This window comes from Lactuca saligna, chromosome 8, assembly GCF_052625555.1.
Source record: "Lactuca saligna cultivar CGN05327 chromosome 8, ASM5262555v1, whole genome shotgun sequence".
NCBI classification, from domain to species: domain Eukaryota; kingdom Viridiplantae; phylum Streptophyta; class Magnoliopsida; order Asterales; family Asteraceae; genus Lactuca; species Lactuca saligna.
The window spans coordinates 71,456,322-71,470,115 of NC_136424.1; the positions used below are offsets into that span (position 1 = coordinate 71,456,322).

Genomic DNA, 13,794 nt, shown 5'->3' on the forward strand with positions numbered 1-13,794 from the left:
TCTTTTTTTTTATTTCTTTATAGTTAAATGTTTCTTGATTATATGTTTCTTTGAGATGCTTAAATAACCCATTTGAAAAGGATTGTCTGTTTTTATTTCTTTGATTTTAATGTACTCTTGTAATAGCAAAATACCAGAAAACTTGATTTTACTGTACTCTTGTAATAGCAAAATACACATGAATGGGATAGGAGATTTTAAGAGATCAAAGAATTTGATTAATAGATAGTTATTTTTAATGACGATTTACTTGTTCACACATCATTGTAATTTTATTTCTTCTTATAAAGACATTATATATTGAAAGTCTACCCATTTATAAAATACGACTTATAGATTTTTTGTTATTTAAATAAAAAAATTTAGAAAATACCGGAGAAGATACCTAATAATTATTCGTGGGCCGTGATTATCACGGCCCTCAAAACCTTTCTAGTGTATATATATATATATATATATATATATATATATATATATATATATATATATATTGTTGTAAATAATTGAATGACAACATTTCCTAATGTCAAATGTGTAAGAGTTATTTTCAACTCTTATGATAAATATGTCAAATATGTGTAAGAACTCATTAATTATGTCTAGTGATTTAACTAGTATAAATAGCATTATCACATATGTAAAAGACACACCAATTTGAATACTTTATATAAGTTATCAAATTCTCTCCAAATCTCCTTTCTTCTTTCTTTTTTCTTAAAGGTTTTTAGTTTAGTTTTACTAATCTTGTTTTAATTACATCAAATTTATAACACGTTATCAGCACGAAAGCTCAAACAAAGGTTATTTAGAAGTGGAAATCACATCTATCTTAATCAAGGTATGTATTACTTAGTAAAAACATTATTAATTATAAAAACCCTCATCATATTAAAATAATAATAATACTAATGAATTAATAAAACTTATACATTATGGACATTATGGACATTATGGACTACTAACGATTTTTATTTCTTATACTAACATTTCTTTATGTATTCTAATTTTTTTTTATGCATACTAACATTTATATTATGCAACTAACTTTTAATTATGCATACTAACATTTATATTATGCAACTGACTTTTCTTTATGCATACTAACATTTAAATTATATTTATTTATACATGTCAATGTTTATTTTTTTTACTCTTCATAATTTTATTTTAACATTTACTAATATTTATTAATGTATCTAATTAGTCAAATTATACAAAGTAAAGTTATGTATTAGTTATAAATCTTATTAAATGATTTATAAATATACAAAACGGATATATATATATATATATATATATATATATATATATATATATATATATATATATGCAACGGTTATAAACAGTAAAAACAACGGCTATATTTTTTTTACTATAAATAAACATATTTACCCTGCTTATTTTACCCACAATAAATATTTCTCTCTTCTATCAAACAAATCAATTTCAAGAAATTAAGCTTCATGATGATTCACCCGTTTGTGATAATCATGACTATAATAGTCATGTTACTTTTTATCCCAATCTTTAACATCGAAGATAATATGAAATTTCATCTACTTTTAGGCTTGTATGCAATGTTAGCTTTACCGCTTCTTTTTTGTGTAATATTTATTGAAATAAATGGATTTTAATTTTTATTTTGTTTAAAATTTATAGTTACATTATGTCCAACATTGCAAAGCTCGAGTTTGCAGCACTTGAAGTTAGCGGGAAAAACTATGTACCATGGATGATAGATGTAAAAATGCATCTTGAGTACATGGGAATCTCAAATGCTATAAATGAATTTAATAATTGCTTGGCACAAGACAAAGCAAAAGCATAAGTTTTTCTTCGTAAGCATATTGATGAAATATTAAGATTTGAATATCTTGATGTTACTGATCCAAGTATTCTCTGGAATCTTTTGAAAGAAAGATTTGATCATCAAAAGGAAGTTATACTTCCAAATGCTAGAGATGAATGGAGAACACTGAGGTTTCAAGACTTCAAGAAAGTAAATGAATACAACTCAACTTTGTTCAAAATATGTTCACAACTCAAATATTGTGGACAAGAAGTTACTGATGAAGATATGTTGGAGAAAACTTACTCCACATTTCATGCAACAAACATTACCTTGATGCAACAATATCGGATGCAAAAGTTCACAAGATATTCTGAACTGAATGCATGTCTGCTCGTTGCAGAGCAAAACAATGAACTCTTGATGAAAAACCATGAATCTCGTCCAACAGGATCAGTAGCACTTCCTGAAGCAAATGCTACAAATATTGATAGTCATCGAAACAATACACGTGGACGAGGGCGTGGTCGTGGTCGAGGACGAGGCCGTGGCTATTTTAATCGAAACCAAAGCCATAATCAGAACCATAATTCTGGTCGTGGACAAGGTAATAATCGTGGTCGTGGCCAGAAAAGGAATAATTACCAACATTCACAATGAAACAATGTCCACACACAAGATAAGGCCAAAGTGGCAAGGCATGACACTGGGACATCACAAAAATCTGATGGTTCATGTTATAGATGTGGTAGCACAGGCCATTGGTCAAGGACCTGTCGCACACCTGCACATCTTTGTCAACTTTATCAAGAGTCCATTAAAGGAAAAGGAAAAGAAGCAAACCTCATTGATAATGTTGAATTCACTCCGCTAAATGTTGTCGATTTCTGCAATGACATGGAAGACATTAACTAAAAAAAATCTATTATTGTTCTAGTAAAACTGTTTTTCTTTCATTTTGCATGTAATGCCTTTCCTTTAATAAATGAACTTTCTTTTAATAATAATTATGATTATGTTTATTCACTTATTATTCCTTTCATATGTGAAGTTTAATATGAGTCCAACCGGAGCACAACACCAAGAAAAGATTGGAGATCTTTGTATAGCAGATAGTGGTAGTACACATACTATTCTGAAATCAAAGAAATATTTTTCAAAATTAGTACCAACAAAACAATTATACATACAATATCAGGTCCTGCAGACTTGATAGAGGGAACCGGGAAAGCCCATTTTATATTACCAAATGGTACAAACTTTTGTATAGAAAATGCCTTATTTTCTCCAAAGTCTAATAGAAACTTATTAAGTTTCAATGACATATATTTCAAAGGATATGACACAAAGACTGTAACCATTGAAAATAAGAAATATATGTATATTATAGACAAAAGTCATGTGCTTGAAAAACTACCAACACTTGATTCCGGTCTGCATTATACATATATACATATGATTGAATCAAATATGGTAATCGAAGGAAAACATTGTGATCCTGGGACATTCAGTTTATGGCATGATAGGTTGGGCCACCCAGGATTAACAATGATGTGAAGGATAATTGAGAATACACATGGGCATCCATTGAAGGACCAAAAGTTCCCTCAATCCAATAGCATAAAACCATGTATATCTTGTTCCCTTGGAAAGTTAATTATAAAACACTCTCCAATGAAAGTTGAAAGGGAATCACCTAGATTTCTAGAAAGAATTCAAGGTGATATATGTGGACCGATTCACCCTCCATCTGGACCATTTAGATACTTTATGGTCTTAATAGATGCATCCAGCAAATGGTCTCATGTTTGCCTATTATCAACTCGTAATATGGCATTTGCAAAGCTTCTTGCCCAAATTATTAAATTAAGGGCACATTTCCCTGATTATACTATCAAAAGAGTGAGACTTGATAATGCTGGTGAATTTACTTCACAAGCATTTAATGACTATTGTATGTCTGTCGGAATTATTGTTGAGCATCCAGTTGCTCATGTACACACACAAAATGGTTTAGCTGAATCACTGATTAAACGTCTCCAGCTAATAGCTAGACCATTGATAATGAGGACCAAACTTCATGTGTCTGTTTGGGGCCATGCAATCTTACATGCTGGATCATTGATACGCATAAGACCAAGTTCTTATCATGTATATTCTCCACTACAACTTGCTTTCGGTCAAGAACCAAATATATCCCATTTGAGAATTTTTGGGTGTGCAGTATATGTCCCTATTGCACCACCTCAACGGACAAAAATGGATCCTCAAAGAAGGTTGGGAATATATGTTGGTTATGAGTCAGTCTCTATTATAAGATATCTTGAACCATTAACAGGTGATGTTTTCACAGCACGCCTAGCAGATTGTCGATTTGATGAGGCAAATTTCCCATCATTAGGTGGAGAAAAGAAGATCATGGAAAAGGATGTGTCATGGCATGAGCCTTCTTTATCACATCTTGACCCTCGCACAAGGCAATGTGATATAGAAGTTCAAAAGATAATGCATTTCCAAGAAATGGCAAATCAATTACCTGATGCATTTACTGACACAAAAGGGTGACTAAATCATATATACCCGCTGTCAATGTTCCAGCTCGAATTGACATTCCACATGGACAATTTGATGATAAAGTCACTCAAGAATCTAAAATACGCCTGAAGCGTGGAAGGCCATTTGGTTCTAAGGATAAGAACCCACGAAAAAGAAGAGGAGCAGAAAATGCACTAGATCATGAGGAAAGTGTTCCTGGAGAAACATGAATTATTCAAATTCCCCCAGGAAAAGAGGATGATGCACAAAATTATGGTCAGCCAAATAGAATATGTAACCAAAATGAAACTGACAGTATAAATGCAATATTTTCTTATTCAGTTGCATGTGATATTATGAATGATGATCCTGAACCACAATCTGTCATTGAATGTCAAAGAAGAAATGATTGGGCTAAATGGAAGGAAGCTATGCAAGTTGAGTTAAATTCTCTTAACAAGAGAAAGGTTTTTGGGAACATTATCCTCACACCTAAAGTTGTGAAACCATTAGGATATAGATGGATCTTCGTACGAAAAAGAAATGAGAAAGACGAAATTGTAAGATACAAGGCCAGGCTTGTTGCTCAAGGTTTCTCTCAAAGACCTGGAATTGATTATGAAGAAACTTATTCACCAGTAATGGATGCAACCACTTTCAGATATTTAATCAGCTTGACAGTATCTAAAAATTTAGAGATGCGTCTTATGGATGTTGTTACAGCTTACCTGTATGGATCACTTGATAGTGATATCTATATGAAAATCCCTGAAGGATTTAAAATGCCTGAAGCATTAAGTACAAAACCCAAAGAAATGTATTCTATAAAATTACAAAGATCTTTGTATGGTTTAAAGCAATCTGGGCGCATGTGGTACAATCGTTTAAGCGATTATTTGACAAGTAAAGGTTATAAAAATAACACTATTTGTACATGTGTATTTATTAAGAAAACAACATCTGGATATGTGATCATAGCAGTCTATGTTGATGATCTGAACATCATTGGAACGAATAAAGAAATCCTTGAAGTGATTGAACTTTTAAAGAAAGAATTTGAAATGAAAGATCTTGGAAAAACCAAATGTTGTCTTGGTTTACAGATTGAGCATATGCCTAACGGAATACTTGTGCATCAATCAAATTACACAGAAAGAGTCTTGAAACGTTTCAGTATGGACAATGCAAATCCTTTAAGCACTCCAATGGTTGTTAGATCATTAAATATTGACAAGGATCCATTTCGTCCATGCGAAGAAAATGAAGAAGTCCTTGGTTCAGAAGTGCCATATCTAAATGCAATTGGAGCTCTTATGTATCTTACCAATTGTACTAGACCTGACATTTCTTTCGCAGTAAACTTGCTAGCAAGATTTAGTTCAGCCCCAACAAAAAGACATTGGAATGGAATCAAACATATTTTTCGATACCTTCGAGGAACTTGTGATTTAGGGTTATTTTACCCTAACGATTCAAAACAAGGTTTGATTGGTTATCCAGATGCAGGTTATTTGTCCGATCCTCATAAAGCTAGATCTCAAACTGGATACGTATTCATGAATGGAGGTACTGCAATTTCCTGGCGTTCTCAAAAGAAAACACTTGTTGCCACATCCTCAAATCATGCTGAAGTAATTGCACTAAATGAAGCTAGTAGAGAATGTACATGGTTAAGATCAATGACACAACTAGTTTTAACTTCATGTGGACTTGAAAAGGATATATGTCCAACTTTAATATATGAAGATAACTCAGCATGTGTCGCTCAAATGAAAGAAGGATATATCAAGAGCGACAGGACAAAACATATACCTCCAAAGTTTTTTGAGTACACTCAAGAGCTTATAAAGAACCATCAAGTTGAAATCAAATATGTTCAATCCAGTAACGATGCAGCAGACCTTTTTACGAAGGCACTTCCTACTGCAATATTCAGGAAACATGTCCATGGCATCGGAATGCGACATGTGCATAGAATATAATGTGACAGATGTCTAAATAAGGGGGAGTCAACTATACACTGCACTCTTTTTCCCTTCGCTAAAGTTTTTTCCCACTAGATTTTCTTTAGCAAGGTTTTTAATGAGGCAGTACTTCAAGGTTGAACTCTAATTTGAAATGATGTCATCCAAGGGGGAGTCTTGTAAATAATTGAATGACAACATTTCCTAATGTCAAATGTGTAAGAGTTATTTTCAACTCTTATGATAAATATGTCAAATATGTGTAAGAACTCATTAATTATGTCTAGTGATTTAACTAGTATAAATAGCACTATCACATATGTAAAAGACACACCAATTTGAATACTTTATATAAGTTATCAAATTCTCTCCAAATCTCCTTTCTTCTTTCTTCTTTCTTAAAGGTTTTTAGTTTAGTTTTACTAATCTTGTTTTAATTACATCAAATTTATAACAATATATATATATATATATATATATATATATATATATATATATATATATATATATATATATATATATATATATATAGGTGCAAGCATGTACTTATAACCATAATAACTTTTATAGAGTACATTAATTCTTATTTTTAGAGAAAGTGTTATAAAAATTGGTTACCATAATCCTTTTTCATATGATTATTAGTGGTGGGTGATAGGGAAGTTAGTATAGTTCATTTATACTTATTATGACCTTACACACTAAAGGTCATTTATATGTTGTATTTACATACACCTTGTATGACGTTATATTGTTATTACCCGATAATCATCCACTGATCATCTATTTTGCCACGTATGTATTGTAGTGTTAAACGTATCAACCTACATCTGGTTTGCAATTTGAAAACGAAATGTAATTTCATTGAAAGATTTTCTAATATATCATACTAGTTGGGAGGGATATATTATGTTCACCTTAAATATTGGTTGACTTCTGTTGACCAATGTTGACGGGTGTCACAATTACTTTGATGTTTTATAAAAATATTATAAAAACTTATATGATTTGGATTATAATTTGTTAAAAATATATGATTATTAAATACTGTGTATAGTCTATAAATATATAAACCTGCAACCAACTAACGAATAATTTAAAACTGTATATAGCAAATATGTTGTATTCTTTCTATAGAAAAAACTATTAGTAACTTGGTAATATTTATTTTTGATTAGTTAGTTATATGATGTTTACTAATATAAATAATATAAAAATAAATCTAGGTTTAAAATCCGGATAAAATGTTGTATTTTACAAAAAGATATGATTTTGATTTTAAGATGCAGTTAGGCAAGTTTTTTTTTAACTTCTTTATTGTACACTAACCGTTTACCCGCGCCAAGCGACGGGTGCGAATAGTTTTTTCAGAAATTAATTTCTAGAAATGATAAGTTATTTTGCATAAATAATTACTACATTTAAAAAATTATCAATAAAAGTAATATTAATAGAAACAAATAAATAAGCATTAATAATAATAAAAAATTGAATTGTTTACAAATGTACATAAATACATGATTTATAGTACAGTATTAATCGTTCAATGCTTTTTTACAATTGTTCGTCATACTTCACTAATATTTCTGTTAAATGAACTCATATAAGCATGTAATAGGAAAAAAATACATTCGCTGTTAGTGTTTTTTTTATTATTATGGAGTGAGACTTATTTTTGATAGATAATAATTAAAACAAATAATAAATGTAATTGAAATTACCATTTCATAAGTCAAATGTTTCTAAAATTATATGTTGTGAAAAACATAAAATAAAATAGTTATATTATCGTTTACAAAATGGATTCTTAACCAATCATCCTATGGTATATGAATTTAAACCAAAAACTGAGTTTATTATTTTCAGAAAAATAATAATAATAAGTTCTCATTTAAAGTTTACGTTTACAATAAATACTCAAATGATGATCTTTTTGTGATCGTCCAATTCTATCAATTTAGCGATTAACCATAAAATTAAGGAAATTAGTTAGCTCAAAATAAAGTAAAATAACTTATAAACTAATAAAAGTATGTCATATATTTACAAATCTTGTACAATGTTTCGTTCGTACATTTATTATAAAAATAATTCTCTCTCCATTGTCTTCTAATAAAAACACACACCCATATTAGAAAATAAAATCAACAAAACAACTTGAAAATACGAACTTTGAAAGAAAAAAAAAAATCAAAACTCCCACAAAACGAATAAGGGTTGTTAAGAGGCTTTCAAGTTCTAATACCTTATTTGTTTCCAAACCAACATGAACAAGGCTATTATATGATTTCATATTGTTATCAACTGGTTTCTGCAATATCCCAACCTGCACATGATTCACTAAGTTTATAACCAAATAAATAACTCTTAAAATCATTATTATAGTAATTTTTTAAAAAATATAATAACTATAAAATGTTTTAACTATCATAAACTTACAACAAAAGGAACAAAGGAATCAAGAAAATAAAAAATCTTCATTTGAAGTACCTGTAAACAAAAAAAGGTTATTTGCATATATTCAGATTGTATTTACTTTCCATGTACGTGTCTTGCAATTTGCCATTTTCCAAAGTTCGCTTCAATTTCTAGTCTATATATTGTAATATAGAATTCCTTTTTAGTTGTAGTCATCAATAAACATGGATATTCCTACCAAATAAAGTAGTGTATCTTTATTGGAACCCTAGCCAAATATAACATGGTATCCTAGAAGATCAAGGCAATAGGCACCATAAATTTCTTCATTGCTATCACCGAAGGAAATGAGATGAAGAGATGTATGTTAAGTTGAAACTTCAGTGTCAGTTTAAGAAGGGTTAATATTGGAAAATATGCCTGGAGAAAAAAAAAATAATCAATACATCCAAAAACATATAGAATCAATAAAAATGGAAATAATTTTGGGGAATAAATTAGCTTTCTTACCTGGTAAGTCTGCGATAAGGAAACATAAACATGTTTGTGTGTAGTTTAATGGACATTTACAATCAAAGAGCATTCCTTCGTTTTGTAGTGGTCAACTTAGCCATCGATCCAATGCACTAAACAAAATCAGAAAAATCAAAAGTGGGCATAAACGGAGAAAAAAAGGGTGATTGGTAGCAGCGGGTTAACCTGGCGATGGGTGGATGAAGGCAGTCGGTATAGCAGAAACGCATGAGTGGTGGTTGTAGGAAAAAGGAAATTGTGTGTGGGTTTCCGTTGTGCCTGTGTGTACATACAGTGAGACACGGATGAAGGAATAGAGAGAGGGAAAATGGTGAAGTTTATGCGCAGATTGTGCATGTTGGGCTAGTTGCAACGATTTTGAAGTAGCTATGGCGGCTCATGTTTGCAGGGGTATACCGACGGTGACGAAAAATACACAGGTAATCATACAACTGGCGAGGGTATACCGGCGGGGGTAGCTATCACGATCTCCTGCAACTAACTCTCCTACAACTGGAATAACCAAAAATGAATAGTAATCATACCTGTAAAAAAAACAAACACAATTAATAATAAAAAAAAAAAACAAATAATGTTATAATAAACTATTAAGTACAAGTTCAAAGAATACTAACAACTGCTTGAAAACTAGAGCTTCAACATGGTCGAGTTCAAGACAAAGGAATCTCCCTCCTTTCTTGAGTACCTTGATTAAATAATAAATATTTATAAACTTTTTCCTAAGTGTGTTTTGTTTATAAAAGAAATTTAAAAAGTACCAGTATGCTTCAGCAATAACTTTTTATGTGTGTAACATTTCTAATACCAAAAGCAATAGTGCAACCATCCATTGAATCATCTTCAAAATTGAGTTTTTCTGCATCTCCCTCAACCCATATCAGGTCCCCTGTTCTCTAAGCCCTACATAAATTAGGTAATAAAAAATTAAAATTGCCTTTATGGGTGATAAAATTACAGTTTTACCACTTAAATAAGAGTTAGTTACCTCTTTGTTAGGCTCGTTTTTTACCAACTTCCAACATATTTGGATTGATATCACAAACATAAATCTAAGTTTCTCTCTGCAAATCATCTTCAAGTGTGTCTTCTATGGCTCTGCGATTAACACTATTGATTGTTTCTAGAATCCTAAAAGCAACATCACCTGTATGTAAAAAGAAATATTATATTTCTTGTAATCTTAGGGCGTTTTTGTCTTTTTGTTTCCATTAAGTGATGTGTAGAATAGATAAAGTGGTTAATAGATAAATGATCCCTGTATGTGTTGTATGAACCTTCTGACTATAAGAAAACAACTGTTTACCCTTCGGTCATGAAGTGATGCCAAAAAAGAAATGCAAAGAGACAAACTAACCTGTCCCACCAGCTACATCAAGATGCTTCATCCCAGGAAATGGGCTCACTTTTGAAACCAGTCTGAAAATTATGCAAACATTAAAAAAAAAACTAATATGCAAATGAGGGAATGTTTAAAAAAAAGTAAAAAATGTTACTATTTACCTATCTTTCCACAACCTATGCAATCCACCACTCATCAAATCATTCATGATTCTTCATTTACTTCTTTAAATCCTGCAATGTATGAAGACACGAATACAGGGGTTTATCAATTCATTATAAAAATAATAGATTAATCAGAAATTATAAATAAAGAAACAGGAAAGCAAGGTTGATTAACCAAAGCTAGTGGCATGAAAATGAATGTAGAAGCAGGAGTGAACATGGATAACAGCTTGCTCCTCAATAATTTCCTAGCAACCACTCTGAAGGCCATTCTTTCAACTCTATCAAAGTCAACAAACAGATTTTGACTTTGTATGTTAGATGGGATACGTTTAAAATAAAAATCCACACTTCAAAGTTCTTGAAAAGAAATATAGATCTGATTAAGCATTATAACAACTACTATGAACAGAAAATGTTTGTGACAAATTGGATAACTTTTCATTTGAAAACCATGAAAGCCATGAAAAGAAGACATGTATTCCTCATATCATTTATGTTATCAAATTAAAAAACAGAGTAATGAGTAGAGGGCGATTCCCAAACAATACACTATTCTACTATTCAATTAAAGGAACAAGAAATCACCCCACCTTTGTTTCCTGTTCTACGCCCTACTTGGACTGTTAAAATGAAAAAAATGGAACCGAATATTTATAAAACATATTCTATCTTCTAACCGGACCACAGTTGACTGGAACTTAACATACAAGTTCAAAAAAATCCCATAGAAGTGAATTAATTTTTTTTAGATATTTCATCAAACAACTTGCCTACACAGTAAACAATGATCATAAATGCAATTTCAATCCATCCGGTTATGTACATGGCATAGAAAATACTACAGATTACACCATAGAACGGGAGCGAGGGCAAAAATATGGTGGAAGTCAAAATCGTAACATATTTTTGCAAATCGGAGTGGAACCTAATTAGAATCGTAACATATTTTTGCAATCGGATTCAAGCCTGTGTTTGGAATGATTGAGGTTGATCGGAGTATTATGAACATATGTTTGCGATTGCCAGTCAAACAAAAGGTCAAAATTGAAATACTGTGAAAGACCTTACCTGGGAAAGATTGAAATCGGGATGATTTGAGCAGGTGTTCCTGCGAGTCAACCAGAAAAAAAAAGTCAAAATTGGTGTATTGCGAACGCCAACCCGCGAACGTTCGTAATCAGCGACTCTCTGCAGAAACAAAGTGAACTGTTTTCTTAACCATGTAAATCGATTTTGTTCGAGATTTTTTCAGAAACAATCGGTAGTGAATTATTATCGAAAAAGGGGAAGTTGGTGTGAGAGTGAAGGTAGTAAGTACCTGGGAAGTGATTTCGAACTGATAAAGGTGTTGGGCAAGGGCGGAGACACCGACGTTGGATTCCTCGCTGGAGAGTCCAAGGTCATCGATAATTTTAAATTAGGGTTTCTATTTCATTCTGATGGCGATCGAGAGAGAGAAAGAGAGGCGATCGAGAGAGAGAGAGAGAGAGAGAGAGAGAGAGAGAGAGAAAGAAAGAGAGGGACATCTTCGGCTGGGGAGGTCGGCAGCCACGGACCTTCGGTCTTCGGTGGGAGACGTTGGTGGAGATCTCTGCATCTTTGGCGGAGACGATGAGAATGGGTTTGAGGCGGCTGTGTTTAGGAGATTAGGGTAAGGTCTCGTGTAGTGTATTACGTATCCTGTGTAATGTAATACGTATGTATATGTTTAATAGTATTGCACCTGATGTAATACATGTTATACCTCTTAATTTTCAAGAAAAAGATAATATGTTTAATAATATAGTAAAGATAAAGATAAAGATGTATCAAATGACATAACAAATTAGAATTAAATGAAATGTTATCACGTTTACATATAAAACATTTATATACTTAATTAATCATAAATGTTAAATGAAAGTTTATGTTTTGAAGAAAACAAAGCCACCTATTAGAGTTTTTTCGTTACGAGAACAAGACATTTATTAGGTTACAGTTTATTTTACAAATATTTGATTATTCATTACGATTTAAAATTATCTATATTGTTTTTCTTTTTTTATCCATGGTTTCTACTTATAACATATTACAGAAATAAACTTAATCGTCTGCTTCATTGATTGACATTTGGTTGTCCCAACTCCCAATGGCGACGACGAAGACGGGCTTATAGAAAGAAAAGAGATAAGACCATCTTATATAAAAGGGTTTGAGAGGCAAGGTAGAAACTTGGGCGTTTGCTTGGTAGCCTACCTTTATAGGCTTGTGGGTTTTTGTTTTAAGCCTATAACACAAAAATCCAACATCCAACATCCATGATGTTAAAAGTTTAAAAGTTTTTATTGGCCAACATCCAACATCCAACATCCAACAGCTCTGTTGGGCTAATGCTCATATGTTTCTATTGGCCATGTTTAAAAGTTTTTGGGTTTGGATCGAACCACATAAAATCCAACATCCATGATGTTAAAAATGGAACTTTAACAAAAAAAAAATAATAATAATAACAAAATAAAATAACAGAATAATCGAAATTCAAAAATAATCGCACCAGTCTGCTTCGTAAATAAAATAACCGTATTTATGTTTGCAGTTCGGTTTTGGCTATTAACAACAACAAACTGCACCACTTTCACCATAGTAAACATATAGCAACTTTTAAAGACGAATTTGAGCCCAATTTACTGAAAGACATATCGACATATATATACATCGTTAGGTTGTCTCTACAATAAGCTTACAAACCTTAAAAACACATAATGGAAAAAAACCAACAAACTCAAATGGCTACAATCTCCGAGCGGTTATTTCCTGAACTAAAAGATCGGCTCGGAACCTAGAAATAAACTCCTCCGCCCTCTCATTAATCCCATCCATTTGAGGCGACCCCATCACCAACGACTCCCACATCTCATCCGCCAAGCCTCCGCCACACTTGTCGCTCGTCCCCTCCGCCGTGTTAACGGTTATTCCCTCAACCACCGGAATCCCCACCTCCTTCTTCTCTAAAAACAACTGGTCAACATAAACTGTCTTCGTTTTCTTCCAGGGATATCTATGAACCTC

General features: G+C 31.9%; 1 protein-coding gene and 1 pseudogene across 1 annotated transcript; one reads left to right on the forward strand and one right to left on the reverse strand.

Annotated features, from left to right (window-relative positions):
• The first annotated feature begins 1,490 nt into the window (after positions 1-1,490).
• Positions 1,491-2,704, forward strand: LOC145009751 (uncharacterized). Its single transcript, XM_078968387.1, has 4 exons — positions 1,491-1,570; positions 1,660-1,758; positions 1,864-2,396; positions 2,547-2,704. Exons 1-4 carry the CDS (start codon positions 1,491-1,493, stop codon positions 2,702-2,704), a joined length of 870 nt encoding a protein of 289 aa, XP_078824513.1.
• A 5,728-nt stretch (positions 2,705-8,432) lies between these two features.
• On the reverse strand, positions 8,433-10,787 carry LOC145009752 (2-methoxy-6-polyprenyl-1,4-benzoquinol methylase, mitochondrial-like; annotated as a pseudogene).
• Positions 10,788-13,794: the final 3,007 nt, after the last annotated feature.